This window comes from Moschus berezovskii, chromosome 13, assembly GCF_049115385.1.
Source record: "Moschus berezovskii isolate FMDL1 chromosome 13, NW_MosBer_1.0, whole genome shotgun sequence".
Taxonomy (NCBI): Eukaryota; Metazoa; Chordata; class Mammalia; order Artiodactyla; family Moschidae; genus Moschus; species Moschus berezovskii.
The window spans coordinates 61178516-61203887 of record NC_142472.1 but is presented as its reverse complement, the minus strand read 5'-3'; the positions used below and the strand labels follow the sequence as shown (position 1 = coordinate 61203887).

The following is a 25372-nucleotide window of genomic DNA, read 5'->3' as shown; positions in this document are numbered from 1 at the left end:
AGAGCAGCCCCTGCTTGCCGCAAGTAGAGAAAAGCCCAGGCAGCAATGAAGAATAATGAAAAATAAACATACAAATAAATAGTTTTTTAATAAAAGGAAGGATAACATTTAAGGCATTGTCTAGGAGATTAAAATTTTTTAAATACCTTTTAATATAATTCTAACAGACTTTAAATTCTAACATAAAATAGTGATTTTAGCAAAAGAGCAAATGTGTAAAGTGACTGCTTAAGTTTTCAAATTATGTAGTAACTAGTCAAAAAACTGATTATTTTCTTTGTCTCAAAATAACAAACGAAAAAAATATGTATCCAGGTGTTCACAGCCAGCATTTAGTATTTGTTGGGGTCTCTGAGTACAATAAATGAACAACACTGATCAAAATAAATAAATTAGGAATATAAAAGGAAGCCCAGTTAGCAAGACATTTTGCATTTGGCAATCAAATTGTATCTGATCACCGCAGCAGATGCCACCAAAGCGGAGGGCAGGGAGGGGTGGAGAATGTAATAATAATTGTAAGGAAGGAAGCCCTAAGGAAGTCGTCAGAAGGCTCTTCCCACATTCCCATTTGTCCTAATTTTCTCTATTGCTTTATGATGCCCTTTTCACCTGGCACACTTGCAACTGGAAAGGCAGTACTTATGAAACAGAGCAGAGCATGAGGGCAAGTGAACTGAAAAGAATCCTAGTCAACAAGAGTCATTGTTTGAACATTATTCACGGTGCTTCCTCTAGGCTCCCGTTATTCTTTATACACTTTGGGTGCCCCTTGGTGTCTGGACCTCTGCTCTGCTGTTGAAAGAGTCGTGAATGAGGCCTCTCAGTGGATGGTTCGCAAGAGCCAGAGGGATAAAGGTAGCATCAGTGTGCAGCCAGGTGTCTGGGAGAGGGCTGCAGACCCCTGGAAGGAGCGCTGGCTGACCGTGGGTAACCTGGGGATGGCCATTTTACACCACCGTCCCCATAGCTCAGCTGGTAAAGAATCAGCCTGCAATGCAGGAGACCTGGGTTCAATCCCTGGGTTGGGGACGATCCCCTGGAGAAGGGAAAGGCTACGCGCACTCCATTATTCTGGCCTGGTGAATTCCAAGGATTGCAAAGAGTCAGACACGACTGAGCAACTTTCACTTTCACTTTCTTTCACCATATATGAAGGGCCTGAGCAGACGGTCTTAGGTGCGTGCACTCTGTAGGTACTTGGTAAATGTTCGGAGACTTTGCGTCTGAAGCAGGCTGTGACTCCATCATCTGTGGCTGCGTACTGGTGAAATGCAAACTGTGATCAACACAGGCGTATGAGAAACTGGATGAAGGACGAAACCCTTCATCCAAAACAATGAGCCTGATTGTGTCTCTGAACCCCACATAGATCATGTGATTAGCCCTGTTGTGTGCCCAGTGTCACAGCCTCACCTAACGTAGCTGCCAAATACCAACACTTACTGCCCTGGCTGAGGTTATTTACCTATTCCTCATCTGGTGGGGAACCATATGATTTAGGCGCATGTGAGAGTGGAGTCAACAATAGTACCTCTGGACCATTCCAGGGATTAGGAATAAGGTTGAGTCACTTTTTCTCCAAATGACAATTTGTTGGTAGAAAAATGCAGGTTAGTGATTAAGTTCATAAGCTTAAAATGACAGTTCCAAAGTGCCTTCTTGTTTGTAATTAGGATTAAATTATCAGCATTATATTTCAAATAGATTGTTGTTCAGTTTAGTCGCTCAGTCGCGTCCGACTCTCCGCGACCCCATGAATCACAGCACGCCAGGCCTCCCTGTCCATCACCAACCCCCGGAGTTCACTCAAACTCACGTCCATCGAGTCAGTGATGCCATCCAGCCATCTCATTCTCTGTCATCCCCGTCTCCTCCCACCCCCAATCCCTCCTCGCATCAGAGTCTTTTCCAGTACTAGATTTAAAAAAAATCTTTATTGAATTTGCTAGTGTATTTCCCCTGTATTTTATGTTCGGTTTTATGACCAAGATGCATATGAGATCTTAGCTCTCTAACCAGGGATCAAGCCCACACCCCCTGCATGGGAAAGAGGGTGAATTCTTAACCACTGGACCGCCAGGAAGGTCCCCTATTATTGGATTTTTATTTTCAAAGTTTTGATATCATACCTCATGTCATTCTCCTCACACCAATGGTGAAGGTCCATCTCAGTGCTATAAATCTACAAATCTGTGTAATACTGTGTTTTCAGTTCAGTTCAGTCGCTCAGTCGTGTCCGATTCTCCGCGACCCCATGAATCACAGCACGCCAGGCCTCCCTATCCATCACCAACTCCCGGAGTTCACTCAAACTCACGTCCACAGAGTCGGTGATGCCATCCAGCCATCTCATTCTCTGTCATCCCCTTCTCCTCCCGCCCCCAACCTTTCCTAGCATCAGAGTCTTTTCCAGTGAGTCAACTCGTCACATGAGGTGGCCAAAGTATTGGAGTTTCAGCTTTAGCATCAGTCCTTCCAATGAACACCCAGGACTGATCTCCTTTAGAATGGACTGGTTGGATCTCCTTGCAGTCCAAGGGACTCTCAAGAGTCTTCTCCAACACCACAGTTCAAAAGCATCAATTCTTTGGCGATCAGCTTACTTCACAGTCCAACTCTCACATCCATACATGACCACAGGAAAAACCATAGCCTTGACTAGATGGACCTTTGTTGGCAAAGTAATGTCTCTGCTTTTTAATATACTATCAAGGTTGGTTATAACTTTCCTAAATACTGTGTTTTACAAATCTATAAATCTGTGTTATACTTTCAACTGTTTTCCTGATGATGAAACTGAGGCTCAAAGAAATCTTTAGCACAAAGCTTAGTAGGTTGATAGGATGTGGTTTGATGCCTGGGTTTTGCCTCTAGAGATTCTGATACTGATCCTCACTGGCCTGGACATCAGGAATTTTAAAGGCTGCTAAGTGACTATAATGCGGGGCTTCCCTGGTGGTTCAGTGGTGGTAAAGAATCCGCCTGCAGTGCAGGAGATGCAGGTTCCATCCCTGCGTGGGGAAGATCCCGTGGAGAAGGAAATGGCAACCCATTCCTATTCTTGCCTAGGAAATTCCAAGGACAGAGAAGCCTGGCAGGCTACAGCCCATGGGGTTGCAAAAAAGTTGGACACAACTTAGCAACTAAACAACAATAACAAATTATAATGTGAATCCAAGATAGAGAACCTCTTGTCTAGAGGAAAGGGCAGGTTTAAATAAGTCAAGGGTGGTTACCTAGTTGATGCAAGACTTCCTATCACCCTCCTGGCCTTTAAACTTTTACCTCTTTTTTCTCACCTACCTATTCTTTTGAAAAGATATTACCTTGCCAAGATATTCAAAAATTAAAAAAAAACAAGAAGGAGAAAAAAACAAGAACCTAGATAATATGTTTTTTCTTCTGTGCTCATAAAATTCAGTACTATCCATACAAAGATAAATAGGCATTCATCTAATTGTTGCTAGAAATTAAGAGAATCCCCAGTGATACTGTAATAAAAAATAAAACCACCTGTCTGTATTTGTAAGTTGTAAATGAGGACATGGAATTCCACTCCCCATTTGGGCAGCTTACCCGCTCCTTCCTCCAAGATAGATATTAATTTACTTTGCGTTTTCTCCCCAAGAGCAGTGTGAAGTGTGGACACAGGATACAGAGGGCTGAGGTGAGGGAGTCAGAATCCAGAGATGTCATCCAGCCGGGAATGGTTAAGAGTCGCGGGCTGTGAAATGGGCCCACTATTGGAGAGTACGCTAATGGACTCGGATTGCCTAAAACCAAGTCGGGATATTCTGGTAGTGAACCACTCCAGACTGCCACGCTTCTCATAAATTTACAGGTATTATTAATAATAGAGTCTGGCAGTGAGGAGACCAAGAACCAGATCCATGATTCGAAAACAAAACTCCATGAAGGAAGGAAGGTTTCTAAAGCACGACCCCTGGAATGGTTTCCCTCGGAGAGAGAGGAATTCACTTCATGAATGACTTCACGACTGAGCCCCCAGCCCTTCAGACAGCTTCCCCCCAACATCCGCTCGAGGAATGGAGACCAGGAGGCTAGGTCTCCTGCAGACAGCTGGGAGAGTTCACTTTCCATTTTGCAAACTAATTTTGTTCTTGTCAGTTGCAATGCTCTGCCAAGTAGTGGACGGGAGTTTCTAAATAAAAAACCACTAACTTCAAACCACAACCAGCCCGTGTCAAACTTCAGAAACTACTCCTGGAGACTACATACCAGAACGTATGGTAATAATACCGCAACTATTCGTAGCTTACTGCCAGGTTTGTCACGTTTGGGAAAATTCATAGCACATTTTTGGCACATCACCTATTCAGGATAATGGCGATGAAGATATATATATTTTTTAAATGTATGTTTTTAATGGCCCTATTTATTCTACTGATGCAAGATAGTAAGTTAGCTAAATCTCCGTCATCAATCTGGATGTCTCAGGTACAGATTTAGGGCTCTGCAAAGCCAGTTGCTTGTCTTTTAATCCAATTATGCTCAAAGCCTTCAAAATTGATATAGAGACTGCAGACTTTTTAGTTGTGTGGGTGTGTGCACTCGTGTATGTGTTTTACCTTCTCTAGCAGAGACACCTTATTTCATTGGGGGGAAAAAAAAACACAGCCCTGAAATGTTTTAAGATTTATGAAGTCAGAAGCATCCCTGACAGCTTGTAAGGTTGTTTCACTCCTTTCATTGCTTCAGCATGAACTCGTAACCCAAGGGAACCTGAAACCTTCAGCAGAATTTAAAGCTGGAGGCCCGAACCCCCAGGCCCCAACATCTGAAAGAGTTGCTAGGAGTCTGACAGGGGATTAGGACCAGGACAGAGCCAGGAAATGATCACGAAGTCCACTGTGTGCGTGGTGAGAGAGTCAACCCTTAGCTGGAAAACTGGCAGGTTAAAAAAAGCAGCAGCAGCAGCCAGGTAAAGAGAAGTTTCTGGCAAAGAGGGCAGCGGTGGGCAAGTGAGGAGATGAGATTGCAGTGAGGCTGGTTCTCCCTCAGGGAGTTAAGTAGAGGCTGCTCCCTTGGGTCCCTACTAGTTGTCGCCTGCACGTCTGTACTCACCTGTCACAGGCCCACCCTGCGACCCGGGGCACCTTCCTACACCCAGGATCAGCTCGGCCTGCCAGCACTGCCTGCTCCACAGACGTTTCGAGAGCTCAAGGGATCACCTCCCCACATCCCAGCCGAGTGGATGCCCAGTGTCCCTAGACACAGAAGTTTGAAGTTTCTAACGACATTCCTCTGGGCCCCCGGAAGTGCTCAGCATCCTGTTTACTGACCTCCATCCAAATTTTTCTCAACCTCCACTGAGCCCTGTCCACATGGCCTCTGGTGTCTTCAGCCCCTGATTAAATCCTCCTTACCTTCATACTACTCTCATCATGGAAAAGCTGACTCACTGAGTCCTTCCATTTAACAACTCTGGACCTCTGTCTGTAGCTAACACCCTGGATGCCCTTGAATGCCCTTGACAGTACAACGCAGTGTGGTGGGAAGATGACAGAGTCCCAACCTGGTTCAGGCTTGAGGCAGCCAGTTTCTAGCCCTGTGACCTTGAACAAAATTTTTAACCTTTCAGAGCCTCAATTTGCTCATCTTCAAAATAGGACTAACGGTGCACAGTGTAGAAGGGAATCTGGGGACGAAGGAGATCCTAGATGTAAAGAGTCAGCACGGGGCCAGGCAACGGTTGTCTCTTGTCATCTTCCTGCCTTTCTCTTTTAACTCTGCTCCCCTACTTACCCCTTTCTCTCCTTACTGTTTTATAATCTAGTGCTGTGCTTAGTCCCTCTGTTGTGTCCAACCCCCATGGACTGTAGCCCGCCAGGCTCCTCTGTCCATGGGATTCTCCAGGCAAGAAAACTGGAGTGGGTTGCCATGCCCTCCTCCAGGGGATGTTCCCAACTCAGGGATCAAACCCAGGTCTCTCCCACTGCAGGCGGATTCTTTACCGTCTGAGCCACCAGGGAAGCCCAAGAATACTGGAGTGGATAGCCTATCTCTTCTCCAGGGGATCTTCCCAACCTAGGCTTCAAACCGGGGTCTCCTGCATTGCAGGAGAATTCCTTACCAGCTGAGCTACCAGGGAAACTCATTTTATAATCTGAAGCTCATACAAATAGCTTTGCTTTACATAGCCTGGAGCTCTATTAAGAGATGACTGGAGGGACTTCCCTGGTGGTCCAGTGGTTAAGACTTCACCTTCTAATGCAGGGGTTGTGGGTTCAATCCCTGGCAGGGAAGCTGAGATCTCACATGCCTTGGGCCAAAAACCCAAAACGTAAAACAGAAGCAATACTGTAACCAAATTCAATCAAGATTTTAAAAATGACCCACATTAAAAAAAATCTTAAAAAGGTGACTGGAAGCACCCATATAATTTGGGAAGTGACACCTATCCTGTTTCCTCTTTTCCTTCAGGAGGAACCTCAAATTATACCAGAGATAAGACACTTGTAAGACTTTCAGTAAAGACGCATCATTTCATCTCGTCAGATGTTTAAATCCTCCTCAGATTCTAACTTAGATTCCAAGGCTGTTGTTTCATTAACCAAAAAAGAAAAGCTGTTTTCCATGCATCACTGAGTCTGCTCTTGTTTAAAACTCTAGACCCTCTAATCCTAACTCTCCGGGGTTGTCCTCCAACTTCTCTTTCACTTGTCGAGCTGGGAAGTGAACGAAGGGAAGGTGGTCCTTCACGCATCCTGCACTTCCACCCCTCTTAAAGAGCTGCTTTACTCCTCACTGAGACCAAGGCTTCTGACTCTGGGCCTCATCCTTGGCCAGTCCTCCCCTGCTTTTCAGCGTTCTCGCTGTCACTCTTCCACGGAAACCCTTAACTAGAGGGGGATGGTTGGCTGATTGGCAAACGTGCCTTGTGGCTTCCCACTCAGGCCCATCTATGCACCATCGCCCCGCCACACACACACCTGCCCGTACACTCCTACCATCAGCGACCGAGTGGGATCCTGGATTCCCTGTGAAGTCGGTGCTCGCTGCAAACTCATCCTCTCTCCCCTAAACTCCTCTGGTGTTTCTCACTGAGCCATGTGGCTACACTGCCTGCTAGTAGCTCTTTTCTTACCTTATTGGGCTGTTTTACTGTTTGACGTGGTGTGTGACCTCTGTCTCCCGGTTGGCCCGGGAGGGTCTGGCGGATGGCAGTGCTATCTTTTCCCCACCTACCCATCCCCAGCACAGCCCTGCACAGAGTAGATACTGCACACGGCACTCTCCATTCAGGCATCACCCCACCTTTACTCCAGTCGACCTTCACTTTCTCTTTCCAAAATACAGAATCTTTAAAAATTTTTGAATTCACTCTGCATCACTGGAAAACCCCCTTCGTCTAGATTGGTTTCAGATGTGACTTAATAAGCAGGATAAGTGTTCCTTCTCCTAGCCGTTAATAAAGCAGCACAAGAAGAGCATAAATTGAGCATCCACTGTGTGCAGGGCACTGAGCCAGACTTGCACTAAAGATTACAGAAAACATGAAAGATGTGGTTCAACAGGGCAAAGATTCGGTTGTATATAAACTTATCTGTGTGTGTATACACACACACACACACACACACACACACACAAACAAGGTCACCTAACACCAAAAAGAATAGAAATAGTGCAAATATATATAATGAAAAAGCATTAGGAGTTTATGGAAGAACTATTGTAATGAATGGTGCTTAACAGATGGGAAATGTTTTGGAACAGGTGATGAGGACCCACGTTTTGAAGAGAGAGAAGGACCACAGGGTCCATAAGAGCAAAGCCCAGGCCTGTTTTTGGTCACTTTTATTTCTGAATGATTTACTGTGGTGCCTGGCCCACTGCTGGCCTGCAGTTACTATTAGCTTAATAAAGAAATAGCTGAATGCTGAAAAAAGGAGGAAATCCCATGTGGAGGGGCCAGGGAGCAAGCTTGCTGTGTTTGGAAAGCAGCAAACTTATTTTCCTGGGTAGAGCCAAGAAATTCTGTGCAAAATTATGGAGAGGAAGTAGGGAAGGAAAATGATGAATGACGCTGAAGTCTTGCCAGGAATTTTGGTGTACATAGATAGCAACAATTATATATTCATTCATTTATCCCACAAATATTTACTAAGCATCTACTATGAGCCAAAGTACATGCTAAGACCTGGGGATTCTATGGTGCACAAAACATACTTTCTGTCTTCAAGGATCGTGCAGTCTCTTCGGCAAGCGCTAGTAAATGGCGGCACATAATTTTGACCCTGGTTCTTACTATTCTAGCAGTAGTTAGCAAAGGAGAGAAATCAGTCCAATCTTCATTGTCAGTGGCTCCGGCAGAGAGCAGAAGCCTTCGTTCAAGTGAGCTCCAGTGTGGAGTATGTCATGACAAGAGATGAATTGAGGGCAGCAAGAAGGATTAAAAATGTAATCCGCCTGCCGATGCAGGAGACACAAGATCAATCCCTGATCTGGGAAGACCCCAGGTGCCATGGAACAACGAAGCCCGAGCACCCTAGAGCCCGAGCTCTGCAACAGGAGAAGCCGTCACGGTGAGAAGCCTGCAGCACAGCTAGAGAGTAGGCCCAACCGCCGCAACGAGGGGACAGCCTGAGCAACAAGGGAGACCCGGCCCAGCCAAAAATAAGACACATAAACAAACAGTTATAAAACTTACGGAAGAACCTTCCCCCTGGAAAGCTGCCTGGGATTACAGAGTGGCTGATCGAGTGGCTGTGGAACCAGACTGGGTTTATTTAGGGGTCCCTGCCTGAGCCCAGGTCCATCAGTTTCCCTTGGCTTCGGGACAGAGTTATGGGCTAAGAGGGTAAAACTCTTGTATTACGGGGAAAAAAATGTTTTTTAGATTTTTTTTTGGTTGCCCAGATTAACTTGCTCTTTGACATATGTCTCTAGAGTGATGACTGGAATCAATTTTACTAATAACCAAAAACAGAAAAATTTTATTTAGGGACAAAGTAAGAGGGTGAAATGACACAGCAAATTAATTTCAGAGCAAATGTGGACATGAAGGAGCCCTTGGAGCAGTACTTCCAACAACAATGTTTAATGAGGGGACACTGGTTGGTTTCTTCCTGAAATGTTATGAATTTTAAGATCACTGCCTGTTACTGGAATATCTTGGCCTCATTTCCCATTTATCTCATTTTTTTCTTCTCCTTTTTTTTTTATTTTTTTTTTCCCTCCAGGATGACGGCCTCCCAGAAAATGAACATCAGCTGTCAGTAGCGGGAAAGATAAAGAAGCATTTCAACACAGGCCCCAAACCGAATAGCACAGCAGCTGGAGTTTCTGTCATAGCAGTAAGCATCTGAAATATCCACCTATAACTTTTTCAAAGCAATCCACCTAAGAGACAGGCATTACTCAGGAGATTCCACCCAGAGACAGCGGAATGGGTCATTTCTTTAGACAGCTCGACCGTGGAAAGCACCGGGGGAGGTCTGGGGCTTCTATATATGATGTGTTTTTGCTGATCATTTCTGTGGGAGTTGCATCATTATCCAACACCTCCAGGGTGCCTTGCAGTATATATTAATTTCATGATTTATTTTTTAAAGCAGAAAACCTCCCCCACACTGGACTCTGTGCCAATGCAAACTTCTGGGCTCTGAGAAAAAAAGAGTTCCTAGTGTCCTTTTGCCAGGACCTGGGAGAGAAGGGGAGCTGAGACATGGCAGAGAGAGGTTGGAACACTATAGATCTTTGTACAAGACTTAAACGAAAGCCAAAAACATGGAAGGACGCTTACCCACTGAGATTTTCAGTGAAACTGAATTGCTGTGAACACCCAAAGAAATCACGATTTCTTGCTCCTTAGAAATGTCTGTTTTCAAAGTGGAGAGTCTTTTAATATTTACCATTTTGTTGATGCAGCTGCACAAGGCTTTTTTTTTTTTTCTTTCCCTCTGTTCCATACATGCAGACATACACTACACGCAATTTGATAGCAGCTCTAGGCAAAGAGTAAATTGGGCAGAGAAATAATGAAACCTCATACTTCCTGGTGTCATATTCCAGAGTAAATATATTCAAGTCCCAGATTACTTGAGTTTTTAATAATTTCCTTTCCCCCCCCCCACCGATTGTGTACATTTTAACAGCGTATTCATTGTGAAATCACTTGAGCTGTTTTTCTTTTCCAAACAAACAACTTAGGCACTATGTCAAATGTTTTAAAGTATTTATGCTACTAAGTACACATCATTCTTGTCAGCAATACTGAATATTTAACTACTTCTACCAGGGGTTTTCTTTCTCTTTTCTGTTTTTGGTTGTTTCAGAACTCCAGAAAAGAGACAAAGATAAATGAATGACCTATTAGATACAACCAGTCTCAGATCTGGGTTACTGAATACTTGATAGGAGCTTCCAGAATTTGCAGGTGGCACGAGTGCATGCATACACTTCCCTGGACTGTCTGCATATCATGATTTTTGATTGAACCCTTTCAGCAGGGAGTTACATGCATATGAGCCACTGGCTCCTGAGCATAGTGACAGCACTAAATAGAATGCATACGCTTTCCTGGTTCCCCTCTGCGCTGCTGGGGATTTAATATACAAGTTGTTGTTCTGGCCCTATCTCTAGTTCTTTCTAAGGAAATTCAGTGTAGAAGCACAGCGTCCTTCCTGTCTTCATCAGTGTTCTTTGTTATCAGCTAACATTCAGTCAGTAATTTTTGAAAGTAACAATCTCATGGTGCTTCTCAGGGAAACCAGACATTCTATCCTCTGCTTTCATCATTCATTCAAGACATAAGTCTATTCCAAAATGTTTGCTTCCACAGTTTCCTTTTGGAATGGACTGCCAGCACGCTTGTCCATGAAAAGAACTGCTTTTCTGCTCCTGCTGAGGGCTTATAATCGCTAGAGAGGGTGCTTTTCCCACCTGTCACGGTTTTGGGGTTGTTTTTGTTTTTCCTGGCCTTTCATTTTAATTAGTCTTTGGTTAAGTTTGCCTTGGTTGCTCAAGAATGCTTTGTTCACAGTATTCTGGGAATCTTATGGAAATCTTATAATAACTGAGAGCAGGAACTTTAGGGCAATTCTCCAGTGGACAGACAACACAGATGGGAGGGAAAATCCTACTTTAATCAAACATGGATAAATTTTGAAACCCATTTCATATGAGTTTATTAAAACTTCATCTAAGTAGATCTCCCCCAAAACCTTCAGTTAGTATTTGAAGATTAAAAGTCCACTGATTTCTTTCTAAATATCATGACTGGACCATTTTGAATGCAATTTAGTGTCAGTTTCTCAGTTCATCACTAACATGTTTCCATGGAGACTGTACCAACTGGTAATAAACTTATAAATTGTAGAATGGGCTGTGTGATGCTGAGTTGTGCATTAGTTGCAAGCTGATTTAATCTCTTTATCCACTACAAGGTTGTGAAAAAAATCACCCACTTAACTCAGCCTCAAAATAATTGACTTTTTAGAGAAATAACTGAAAAAGTGCCTTGTCAAATTCTAAAGCACAATTCACAAGTTGACCACTATGATTAATATTTCAAATGAAAGAATATGGCTGTAAATTTCAGAGAGTATTTCAGGAGGAGCTCACAGGCCATAACAGATGCATTTATGCATCTTCTCAAGAATGCTTCTCCCTCATATAAATGTCCACACCCTCCATAAAAACCTGGGGTAGGTTACCAGGTACAGGATGGGAATTAGAAACCAGCCAGTTTGACTGCCTTTGTGCTTAGCTTTCAAAATGGCACTGGATAAGTTAATGTATACTCCATACCCGTGTTCCCATTCTTAAAGTGCAAAGAATTAGACTCAGGGGACCATCATCCGATGAAGGAGCCCTGGCATTAAAAATATCCCAACTCAAACTAAAGTTTAATTGCAAAGGAATGACATTCTGCTGTGAGGCAGAATAGAAGTGAGAAGTAGAAGGAATAGCTTTCATAAATGATGCGTTCTATAAAGATCATTTGACAATTTAATAATGGAATATAATTATTGATTCACCCAAATTCCTGTAATAATTACACTGTAATGACTTCTATTTGATAAGTATAGGGGAAAAAGAAACTGATTTCAGCATAGATTTCATTCAGACAGAATTTCTTTCTCATGGACATGTATACTTTTCCCAGAGGCTATCAAATGATGTATTTTATTTTAAACTGCCACGATTATAAGACTGTTTTTTTGGAAATTATATGCACCCTTTAAAATTCAAATATATATATACTATCTAGAATGGAGTATCAATTGACTTTTTTTTTTTTTCTTCAGAAAATCAGCAATTAAATTATTGGTCTTTATCTGGTAATTCTCTTCCCTTAGTTAGAAACCTCACTATCTGCTCATACAGGGATTCAGGACACTTTTTCTTTCTCAGAGTGACAAAGGAAAAAAGAGCATACTGTCATAACAAACAGACTGTAGTCACAAGTATAGCTGATGACATGAGGGTAGTTTAACATGCATTCATGGTTCTGAACCTTAATGTTTTCTGTTCGTGTTGTCATTTTTTTCTTCTCTGCCTCCCACCCCCTACATGATTAAGACCAAAGAGAGGACAAATGATAACTTTATATTAAGGTCCTCGAGTTGGCTGGGAGAGTAATTACCCACTGGAGGCTCACGGAGATCGTAGGGCCCTTCTCAAAGGAGGAAAGGTGTCTGGCATTCAGGTCAGATGGCGTGATTAGGTGGAAGCCCACTGCTGTCCTTATAACTTCAGCACCCCGTCTCCATGGCTCCCTGCTGCCTCACTGCCTTTCCCAGTAGTTGGGGGATTAAAACCAAACCAAACCAAAGAAATCCAGAACAGAACAGAGAAAGGGAAACAAAAGGTTATTAAAATGCAATTTATAGACATAAAATGGAATTAGAGATGACATTTTAACGGTGGACTTCTTGAGAGCTGAGGGAGGGGAGGGAGGCATTATTAGATTTGCTCAGCTTGATGAAGAACCGATGACTCAGATGTCAGTTCCAATTTATTTTTCCTCATTTAATGCTGTTTATTATTTTAACCGGTAATTTTCCTAATGCTTTCAAGTTCTTCTTTTGCATTTTGCTCATGCAAATAGAGAGTTTCAGTCTAATTGAACAAATCCATACTAATCAGTGTACTAATAATTGTGATAGTGGGTAGCTTCTTTCTGAAGGCGGGGACCCCTGCACTGGAGCCATTTCCGAATGCGGTGTTATGGGCCGCCTTGCCTGTAGGTGGCAATAGAGGGCCAGTTAACTGATCAGCTATCCCTGAGCTGAAACAGAAATGCAGACCTTCATCTTCCTAACAGCAAGTGTACTTCGATTTTTTTTTTCCTAAATAAAACAAACTGTACATTTTTTTTTTAAGATTAAAATCTCACAATGCTGTTCTGTGAATACTGGGATAGCCTAGTTTGTCATCAGAATACCAAGTCTTCTGAGCAGTTTCTAGTTTAAATGACGGTGCCTGGCATGTTTCTGAAATGCCTTTGTGAATTTTGTAGTAGAAACTGTCCTCAGCATCATGGCAGTACCACACTTGAAAGCACTCATGAGCCTCTCCAGAAAGAAAAGTGGTCAGTTTGCTTCCTCTCGTGGGCCGAACGGGGAGTCGGGCGTAAGGCATGATTACTGTTTCTCAGATTTGGGGGATTGAGTCTTTTCTTCCTAGGAAGCCAAGAGCTAACATCTTATTCCAGGAGGAACAACTTTGAGAACTTATCCTGTCTTCTATTTATTGTACCTTTTGTCATAAGCACTTAACTGTACATGTGCATTTTTAATATACAGTGAAAACTTTCATTTTATTTTCTATAATTTCTTAGAGAAAATTTACTGTTTTGTACTATATCTAGTTTAGAAATGTAATTTCTTTAAGAGTAGCTTTGCTTTTGAAGATTAACTCTGAAAGAAATCCAAAGTTCTGTGATTCAAAATTCGATTCATCTTTTATTTTTTTATGAAGGCCTCAAATTTAAGCTTGATGGGGTAAGATTTTTTGGGCGGGAGGGGTGTTCCGATCTGCTTTCTCGTAGGTGGCTAAAGCTGATTTCAACACTTTATGGTAAAGCATTTAACACTGCTCTAGAATATGAAGAGGTGTTTATGTCTTTTGAAATTGAGAGGATATTATTAAATGTGCATTCAAAAACTTGTTTGACAAATTAGATCTTTTCGAACAAATTGGCCTCCGAGAAAATCATGAGGGATTAGTGTTTTTTCTTGCCTTTTTATTTTCAATGTATAGATTTAGGATATTAGCTAGTCACCCTGCACAAGAAACTTCGTTATTTCTATATATAGTCAATGAAGAACAGCTTGGTCTGGAGTCTTAATCCTCTAGCACAATGTCGATCCACTGAGTTGCCCCCATTTCTCTCTGCTCAGCTGGACCACGGGTTTACCATCAAGAGATCAGGGTCTTTGGACTACTACCAACAACCAGGAATGTATTGGATAAGGTATGAGATGGTGCAGCTCAAGTCAGTGTTTCCATGGCAACGTGCTGGCAGTCTCCATTAACCAGTTCCTTCAGTGGATAAACATGCTTTTGATTTGTTATCCAGTCCATATGCTGCTTTATCAGTTTCATTTTAATCTTGATTGAGATGCCACACCCCCTCATTCCTTTTTTTCACCCATTATTCACACTGACATTTGCCAGCTTTCTTTCCATTGCACATGCTCAGTATCAGTTTTCCTTACAGTTAAAAGGACAGTATATTTAGTGTTAATGTCAAAGCATTTTCCTGATGTTGCTAATTAAATCAATGATTTCTAGTGTTCTTCTGTCCCTTAACAAATGGAAGAAAAATAGTACCTTGGTATATATTCTATAGAAGTATATACTGTCATTTTAAAATCATCAAGCCCGACCTTGACCTTAGTAGATGGATGAAACAATGCATTTACACCTTAGTCATAGAAGCTCCTCTAAACACAGTGAGCTAGAGAATGCATTGTGTGTGTTGGTAAGCTTGTGTTTTCAAATTTTCCACCTTTTTGTTTCATTTTGTTTCTGTTTTATTGTTACCTCTCTCCCCTTGGAAATCCCTTTATGTACTAGCTATTGCATGAATTTATTTTTCGATATTTTGTAACTGTCAGATTACTTAGCTGGCTTATCTGCTCAAGCAAAAGGGACTATGGGAGGTATCGATTTTTTTTTAACTGGGTTAAGAATTCTATCCAATCATTTTCTATTCCGGTCAACTGCCGTGGCATTTCCTTCAGAGGGCATTGTTTGTGTCTCTTTAAGTTATCCACAGGCAGGATGAGTTTTGATGATTTGAGAAGTGAACTCTGAGAAGTCCTAGGCAACTTTTCTCCTCCATCTTAATGTTTCTGAAATGATCTCCAGGTAAAGCTCCACATTTTAGCGTTTGCTAAGAAAAATTCTACTGGGTTCGGCATTTCCCCTCAAATGACGCTGCCTTATACTGTTACCAGAAATACACTAACTCGTTAAAAAAAAAATTAAGAATAGTATGTATAATAATATATATTTTTAACCCCCAATTATTACTCTTAATTTTTTCTATAATTAGACAGTAGGATCAAAGCCCTTAGAGAAGCAAAGCTAATCTTTGACAAACTATCCTATTATCTAAGACTGTGACCATTTCTAAGCCTGCTAAAAATAAGAAAATACTCAAATTTCAAGAAGTATCTTAAAGTCAGTTTTACACTGAAGGTATTTGTATCTTCTGGACAGGTGTACATGCAGGAGTTGCACTCCTACCTTTTCATTTACCTAATAGCTTTATAGATACAGAAAGAACTTTGTTTTATGTTTAACCTTCTTTTTTTTTTTTTGATGGGGATGACTCAATCATGATTTGTGCAGACCCTTTTTACATGGAGGATGATCCATCCAGTTTTTTACTTTTTCCTGAAATGTAATATACATTCTGAAAAGTGCACACGAGTGCACATCTCAGTGCATTTTTACAAACAGTAAGCAGCACTGAGATGAGGGACAGAGCATCTCCCCCAGAGGACCCCTGCCCCCAGGGCTCTTCCAGGAGGGTCACGCAGCCCCGAGGGTAAACTCTGACCTGGAGGCTGTCCGCATTAATTAGTTTTGCCTGGTTTTGTTCTTTATATAAATCGAATCATGCGCCACCTTTTTTTAATTGTGTGTCTCCTAACCTCAGGGATATTAACCAAACATATATGAGTATAAAGTTATACAATTAAAGATAGGCATCAAATGTGTCTAATTACAGTTGTGCCTTTTTGTATAACATAAATGACAATTTTATACATTAATTTCAAAAAAATCTCCAGATAATTATATTACTAAATTTGTGGGCTTGAGGATGGGTGCAAAACCCCAAATAAACACAATAATTAATAGATGTAGCCAAGGATAGAAAAGGCCATTTAACTGAAATCCTAGCAGTGGTTCCCATCAGCAGACAAAATGACACATCCCTGAATAATGGGCAGGAGCAGATGGGAGATAATCTCTTTTTCCTTCCACACATAAACTGCTCTGTTTTCCAGCTGGGGGCAGTAACAACAATGTTTATAGTTAATGCTGTACTAAACAGCATACCCAGTATGTAAAGCTAAATTGGAGAAATGATGCTAAAAACTCATCCGCGTATATGCTTAATTAGGAAGTTTTATAATGCCATTTAGCCCCAGAACGAACACACTCCCCTCACTGATTGCAAATGCTTGCCTTTTATCTCCACGGAAGTGGGAGCATTTGTCTAACCATGGTGGCAGCCAACTCTGCAACATAAACAATCATTGCGGGCGGAATGTCCCCGCTCCCAATTGTTGTGTTTACAAGTGCTCCTGGCTGTTTTCACTGCTCTGAGCAGAACACTCGGAGACGGGCTTGCATTTGGTAAAGCAGCTCACATCAGGGCAGAGGCTGAGTGAGCATCTCTTCAGGGCACCCAGCATTGGCAGTGTCCCTCTTAGGAGGCTTATTGCTGATGGTGGAGAAATGGGGGAGGGGGGCTTGTTCCTCCTCCTCTCATTCGGTCGCCTGCCTTCAACACAGAGATGCTTCCAGGCTGTGGCTAAGGGAGCCGCATCCTGCATGGCTTCTTTTTCCAGGAGACCTTACTCCTGTCCCGCAGAGCCTCGGGGTGACCCTCTCCCAGGAATGGGCTGCCTGGGCCATTCGACCCTCTCATGGAGGGACTCCAAAGGCCCTGGAAAACACTGATATTTCTGTTCCATTTTTCCTGCCTGAAAATGCAACCTTATCCAAAGGGGAAGCAGTCATCCCCATCCCTGCTTTTCAAGGGAAGCTGCCCCCTGGCAGGTGCTGTGCCCAGCAGCACATGAAGAAGAATTCCTGCATCTTCTGCACACAGAACGGGCCAAGAGCCAGAAACCAACTGAATGAAACGAGTAGCCAAGCAAGACACACGCTCAGAACGCCACATAAGATAAACGCGGAGTTGAGCTAGGACAATAGGGGGCTGGCGTTCCCAGGCCTGACCTGACTCATGTGCACCCTGGATTCGAGCGCCATCCTACAACAGTGAGTAACGAGGGAAAGATGCGGCAGCCACGCAGCCCTTGTGAGGCTACTCACTGCTGCCGTGCTCTGCTGATAAAAGGAATGGGGCAGTTAAAGGCACCTTGCTCGGTGTAGGTTCGAAAGATCGGTTCCCACGAAAGCCAGAGAGGAACTCCTCACAGGGTGAGGAGGGTTCCAAAGGCACATGGGAGGTTGCAATAGGTTGTGAAAGTTGCCTTGGCCTTGCTCTGCCCTTGAGAAAAGTACCCCAGCCCCCACAGAGTGTCAGAAGTGCTGTAGGAAGGAAGGGCAGGGGTCTTAGTTCTAGCAAGGGATTAACCACCCTCCCCGACCCTGGCCTGGACCTCCCTCAGTAACAGAAAGTTTAACACATAGAAAAGACACAGATTTAAACTTCAAAACCACCCAGACTGTGATTACAGAGAAAAGTATAGAGAAAGTATGAGGTCTGGTTTTACACCTGTCTCATGATACTAAAAAGTGAGTTATAGGGTTCAAAAGCTGAGCAACAGTACTTTGTCTTCTATTGATAGTTCCACAAATGGTCATTAAGAGAAACAGAACTAGTGAGACGTCTGTATTATTTTACCAAGTCAAACAGGTTGCTCACTATCTGAGATTTTATTTTGTTTCATTTTATTTTCAGAGCCACTTTAAGAGAGGATCCATATATATGAATTTTTTAAAGCTTAATGTATTTTATATTAGAAAAGAGAAATTTGCATGGCATTCCAAGACTTACCGATTGTGTATAAACTGAAGTGAAATTTTATATGTTTTCCTGAGAGTCTTGGTAATTTGGTATTGATGGGAAATTTTGTGGTATTGTACTTATTTTAATCTTGCCTCAGAACCTCTTTCCCTCTTTATGATTTAAAAAGACATCTACATTCTTTTCTATGTAGTTGTTCCTACATATTTTGACTCCATATGTTCCCCAGTGATGTTCACTGATAGAATGTAGGTTTTATGGGGTATAAACATGTAGGAAAGAATGATCATAAAGAACCTAATTGAAAGTATTGACACACTGTTATTTTATTAAGAAGAATGCAAAATATCCATATGCCAGAGTCAGACAATTATCAAATATATGTCAAACACATGACACTTCTAGAAACTAAAAAGCCTTGAAAATCGAGATGAATCAAGCTTGATTAAAGAGTGGCAGCTCTGTGCATGGAGAGCTTGTGGCCTTGGTGTTGAGAAGCCCTGTTTTGGATCCAGCCTGTCCTACTTCCTTGTGGTGTGACCTCAGGCAAGGCATGTGTTCCTTCTCTGATTTTCAGTTTCCCCACCTATAAAAATGAGATGGGTATTATCAACCTTCCAAATCTGTGGCAAGAATTAAATGAGCTGCCTGTACAAAAGTGTCTTCACAGACTCAGCCCGAAAGAAGAGTCCAGAAAAGACTGCTCCAAGAGAAAACCATCCATTCCACATGAGAGAGAGATTTTCCTGAGAAAACTTCTCTCTCCAGAGCAAAGCATTTATTATTAAAGTAGAACCATGACCTTTTTTGATGCTGTGATTGGAACAAACTGTTGAATAAGCTATATGTTAGATTATTCATGAATTGAGGGGCATTAAATTCTACTTAAAGTAGTCTATAGCCCCAAATCCTGATGAAGTATTATTTAATTAAAAAGTTATCCTCTAGGGAAGAGATTGCCATGTTATAGCCAATGGGCTGAATCTAGCGCACTGCCTGTTTTTGTAAATAAAGTTTTATTGGAACACAGCCACATCCATTCACTTAAAACCAACCTATGGCCATGTCTACTCTACAAGGGCAGAATAGAGTAGTTGTGTCAGAGAACTATAGAGCCTGCAAAACCTGAAGTATTCATTATTCACCCTTTCCAGAAAGACATTTTCATCTCCTATTCTAGTAGAAAAAGGTACCACCTGGCGGGCTTGTTAAAAACTGTATAACCACCACCTGGTGGAATAGAATGCTTGGCACAGAGTAGGTGCCCCAATAAATATTTGTTAATAAATAAATGATTGAATTTTCCAAGGAGAGGACCATTAATAGAGAAACCTTGATTTTTGTGGATAAATGTGTTTTTTAAGAGTTTGGGGTATCTGAGAGCCTAAACAATCAAATCACATATGAAATACTCCACGATTGCATCCCACTGTAGCGACCCAGGAGTAAGCTTTTGGCACAGCTAAAACAAAAAATTCTAATAAAAGGAGTCACCCCTTAACCCACTTGCTTAGTAAGTTCTAAATTTTCATAGATTTTCTTAAGATAAACTATGCCTGCAGTTGTCCTTTAGTTTATTAGCCTGATGAAGGAAAACATGGCAGTTCAGCTTAATTTCTGCTGTGAAACAATCAGGGTAATAGAGCAGAGGAAGCACGTGAATTTCACCCTCTAGAAGCCTGAGCTCAGCAAGTGGCTATCATTTTAACCTTCTGATAGGAGGCCACTAGAAACCCTCTGTAGAGCTGGACAAGATTCTGTTAAGAACCAGATCAGCGGGAGGAGCCTACATTTATGAAGTGGTAGAGAAACCTGGGGCACCCCTACCCCGGGACATGAGAAATCATATTTAAGAGACTGGTGCCTAGGAAAGAGCTTCAGAGGCCGAAGTTTCTTTCCATGAAGTACCCTTTTGTCACCTTCACTTTAGGGAAATACTGTGTCTTAGTCCAGATACCGTGCAACTCCTGGCGAGACCCCAAAAGGATATTAAAGCAAAACAAAACCATAATAAGTATGGCTGCAAACTAAAAAAAAAAGAAATGAGTAGGGTGATATATCAATTGAGGTGTCAGCTTAATTTTACTAGCAAGCAAAACATTTCCAAAGTGGCAAGCAAATCGTAACTCAGTCCCTACAGAGTAAGGGCGAGCGAAGGAGAGGGTTCCTGAGATTAATGCCCCAACAGCTGCATCCCCGGTTCACTCTCCTAGGTGGTATGAATAATGGATGGGCTCAAAGGCAACATGCACAATAATGTTCTTTTATTAATGAAATGAAGACTGTTTGTGATGGCTAGCAATAAATTTAGAAATGTAAAAAAGGAGAAACAGTCACTCCTTGACTCTGAAAAATGCAGTTACTTAAATCCAATAATTACTGCCACATCAGAAAGCATCGCCTCCAAACTTAAATGAGGTGTATCTCTTGCAGGTCCTGCATGACAAATATTTTTGATCCACGGACAGAAGGCCTGTTGTTTACTGAGAGAAAAACAGAACCCGTTCTAGTAGATTGATGGTGATATTAAGCATATTCATGGTATTTCATAGGTGGAAGTAACCCTGGGGGTGAGGCAGTGTAGTACCTCCCCTCATTCTCTGGACTGAGAAATAGCTCAACCGACGTGGTCAGGAAATGTGCCCAGGGTCACATAATCAGCTGAGGCAGGATAGAAGGCCGGCTCTCCCCACTGCCCCCCTGCTGCTGCTACCAAGGGGCTTAGGCTACAGCTACCAGACAAGGCAGGCATTGCACAGATGTGGGTGACTCAGACTGGCAGAAACAAAGTCACGGCTGTTTCATGTTCTCACTTCATTTCTGACCTTCTGCCCCCCATGCTGTATTTCTCCCATAACATAGGCCGGGTGGGTACAGCCTAGGTGTTCATGCTGATTTCCAAATTTGAGGTCAGAAAGAAGGATTTCAAAAATCTAAGTACTGTCTAGAGTAGTTTTACTGTAACAGGAGCTAGCACTGGCCAAACTCATTTGGTGAATCTGTTGTTGGACTACATTTCCTTGGTCTTATTCAAGCACTGTCTCTCACTCGTGCATGCCTGGTGTTACAGCAGGCACCAAAACATGATCCGTCTGAATTTCTTTAAGAGCTCCAACTGCTGTGTGTGTCTGCCCATGAGCTGCTGAGGTAACCGGCATGATTTTACCATTCCTCGGTTTTCACATTTCATCTAGCAGCTCCTCAGGACACTCTGATCAGCAAGGGCTTGCAGTCTGAGGTAGGAGTATATAGAGTCTCTTCTGTGTAGAACACGAGTATATTTGTTACACCATATCATTTCCTTTGGTCCATTGTTGGTTCTGTTTATCAGGATCCCCCAGTCCGCTGTTAGTCAGCTGTAGCCCCGTGTACTCCACAGCTGTCATTGTTGGGTACGTGTGTAAAATAACTAGATCAGAGCTTCCTATGTGGTTACTACTGGTCAACTCCAGCATCTCAAGAGATTACTTGCTCACCTCTAACCTGTAATAATTAGCACCAAAATGTGATAATGCAGGCTTCAGATTTCCTACGAGCGCTTAATGAAGTGATAACTTACTGAGGAAACACTTGGGAATTCCACAGCAAGTCCATTCATGTCTATTGCACAGAGCTGCAAACTGTGAGCAAAATAAACTCATGAAATAATAAATCCGTTAGAAAGTCTTAAGTTTGAATGGAACATCAAGGCTGGGGACAACCTTACCTTATAAAGATAGGCGTTAGGGAGGAGAGACCCTATTTGCTGGGAAATCTGGAAAATTTTTGTGATTGAGAAAGAGGAAAGCAGGCTTTCAGAAATGGTTGAAAGAGCCCGGAATTTAAATCTGTGAGGCAGCACTTCAAAGGGAAAGTTATGAATGTTTTCTGGGGAGAAAATTGCCAATTGGATAATAAATATTTTTGTAGCATTATTCTTAAAAATTATGTATTGGCATATTATTCTTATTCTTTGCAGAATTCATCTGTCCTTAACTACTTGCAGGGGCTACAGAACTTAGCTGAAAAACTTGAGCAACACAGATTTTAGAGGAAAGTTAATTTTATAGCCACAATTAAAATTCCAAAGAGATCATATATGACAGATCTTATTGTGATAAGAAACTGGACCACGATCCAAGCTTATTTAGTAGATAAATAGGAGTATAAGAGATTATTAACTTTATCTGATGTAAGCATTTGATCATATCTAAAACAAACTGCATTCTTAAATATTAAGACTAACAATATCTTTACCTTCTTACTCTTTTATACTATAGAGTTGCTTGGGGTTCTGTTTTGTTGTTATTCAGAAAGTACATAATCATCTAAAATAATTTAATTATGTATTAGCTAAGAGATATTTAATACACCCTTCAATGTGTGCCACAATTGGCTGGGCAGTCTGGAAAATGCAAAGAAGGAGCTTGCATAGGATTTGGAAACAATGCACAGAAAAGACCTTGGTGGAGTAAATGTCCAAAGTCTGGTCAAGACAATACCTGCCTGAGGAATTTAGAAAGAAAAAGTGTGATGTAGAAGGTGAGATTTGATCAAATCTTAGAATACAGAAATGTGAGTGGGCAGGAGGCGAGAGAGGGTGATGTCGGGTTGGTGAACACCTTAAGCCAAGATGCAGAGGTGAGCGTGATTGAAACACCTGCAGAGAGCTGTCAGTTAGCACTGTGGGGTCTCATGTGAAGAAAACCCAAACCCAAATGGCTTTCAGCAAAAAGGAGAAGTATGATTTTATACAACCTGAGAGGTTCAGAGGCTGGCTGTGGCTTCAGTCATGGGTGGACTCAGGTGTCAGGAGGCTGGCTGTCTTCCCACCCCTCCTCTTTGCCTCCCTATAATGGCTTCAGTCTGGAGCTTCACACGGTACCACCTCCACCTCCTGGCCACCCTCTCAGCTGGGAGTCCAGATCACTGTGTAGTCTCCTCTGGCCTAGGAACTGGGTGGGGTGTCCATCCTGAACCAACCACGGGTCCTGGAGAACGCAGTCAGCACAGGCTTGCTTCTGGGTTGCAAGCCAACCCTGCCCCACCCTCTGAGATGGAGCTAGGGTGCTCTTCACTGGAACCACAGATTTCAGGAGCGGGGGGTGTCTGAAGGGAAACAGGCATGGTTAACTATAAGCAGAGCAAGCGGGTGCTGTGTCTGTTAATGGGGACACTGAGTCTCCTGATGTCACAGGATTATTTTGAGTAATATTAAGAAGTAGACACGGGAAAATTTTACTGTAAGCACACTGTGACTGCTAGGACAAGGAGTTTGACTTTATGAGACACTGTAACTAAATCAGCCCTGGGCCTACCAACCTGTCAGCTGGGTGCGGGATGGCCCGGGGTTGGGTGTGCAGGAGGAGGGAAGTCCCAGGACCTCTGCTATACTTCCCCACAGTTCAGAAGCTGCAAGTCTGAGAGCGTCTCCTCTGTGCTGTGAACTGTGGAGATGCAGGCAGGATGCCCAGACCTGACCCTGCCCGCCACGGCGTCCGCAGCGTGGTCAGGAAGACAGTGCCTCAGAGTCAGCCACGGCGCGGGCAGGGTGCGCGGTGATAACTGTGCTGGGCTTCGTGGGAACGCGGAGAAGTTCTTAAAGTGAAGCTCAGCCCTCGAGGCGGAAGCAGAGTGAGCAGGAGCCCAGGGAGCAGAGGCCTGGGGGCAGTGACATCCTCTGGATCATCTCTGAGAGCAAGTGTGTTGGGAGCCCTAAACCTTGCGTGTGGAGCCTTTGAGAATATTGAGCAGATCTGGGTGGGTTGGAAACTGCCCACCTGTCACCGTGCCCAGGTGTCCCTAGAAGTTCACAGGCCCAGGATGGGGCTGTACACGCAGGGAACCCTGACCTGCTGTCCCTGAGAGAGTTCTCGGGTCTCTGGCATGGGAGAGCCCTGGTCTTTTGGCCTTGGATTCTGCTTGTGGTCTGTGTCTCCTCCCCAGCTCATTGTGGCTGGGGACTGGAGAAGGCAACCCCTGGAGTGCAGTGGCTCCTTCGAGTTCTGTTTCAATAGACTTCAGAATCAGTGGGAAGAAGCTGCCTGAGCTGGGAGGAGAACAGAGTTCTGTCCCTCCTTGGTGACAAGGGCAGGTCTCTCCACATGCCTGGGCCTCAGTTTCCCTGCCTGCAAAGGCAAGGCCCCGGGCAAAGAATGCTTTACAAGTGCTTTCTCAATGTGGAGTCTATACATCCAGCAGAAACAATCATCACACCCTTTTTCCATGACCTGTCATCATGACATGCTATGTTTTCAACAATAGAAAGGGAAAGTGAAGTCACTCAGTCGTATCCAACTCTTTGTGACCCCATGGACTGTAGCCTACCAGGCTTCTCAGTCCATGGGATTTTCCAGGCAAGACTACTGGAGTGGGTTGCCATTTGATTCTCCAGCGTATCTTCCCGACCCAGGGATCAAACCCGGGTCTCCCGTATTGTAGGCAGACGCTTTACCCTCTGAGCCACCAGGGAAACCCAATAGCTGCTGTCAAGATCCTGGTGATTCAGCACAACTGAAAGCCCAGGAGCATCTGCGCACCAGGGCTCAGCAACAAAGGCCAGCGTTTAAAAGCGGCTCACTAGAGAAGGTGGCAGGAGGGGCCAGAACTGACCGCTTAAGTGGGACAGAGAAAAGGGTTGGCCAGGCAGAGGGACAAGGAAGGAAGAGAATCTGATTTGCCCGTGAGAGCATCTGGAGGAGTGAACATGAACGTAAGGGAGTGGTGCCATCCAAGCTGTGAGTGCGCAGATGGGGCATTATGGTGTCGGCAGAGAAATCGCCTGTGTCAGTGGCTGCCACAAGAGCCACTCGGAGTAGTTGAGTCCAGGATGGGGAGATGAGGCAGACGCGGAGAAGGTGCTGGTGAGGGAGAGAACGCACTCTATGTTCTAATGTGAGCTGGGTTCTGCATCGCTTTCCTCTGACTTGCAGGTCCTTCATTTTAAAACAATGTCTTACATTGTAAAGAGTACACACACGCAAACCACCACCTTACATTTCTGGGAGTCTTTGCTATTTCCAGAGCATGTGCACTTCTGTTTTTACCTTTTAACAGCTCAGAAGGGCGGCAGCGGGGCGGGGTTATCCTTGCTCCTTATTTACCTGAGAGCTGAGTAAATGGTTCCCACAACCAGCAGTGGACTGAGCAGGACTCCACATTTCTGACTCGAAACCCAACATGCAATTT

At 43.2% G+C, this 25372-nt stretch overlaps 1 protein-coding gene across 2 annotated transcripts in view; it reads left to right on the top strand.

The window, feature by feature from the left end:
• DCLK1 (doublecortin like kinase 1) overlaps nt 1-25372 on the top strand; it is a 366070-nt gene that overhangs the window by 332648 nt on the left and 8050 nt on the right. For both annotated transcript variants that reach the window (XM_055426249.2, XM_055426248.2), the window contains one exon: nt 9207-9320. In XM_055426249.2, the coding sequence (XP_055282224.1) occupies nt 9207-9320 (114 nt within the window). The remainder of the gene's footprint in view (nt 1-9206; nt 9321-25372) is intronic.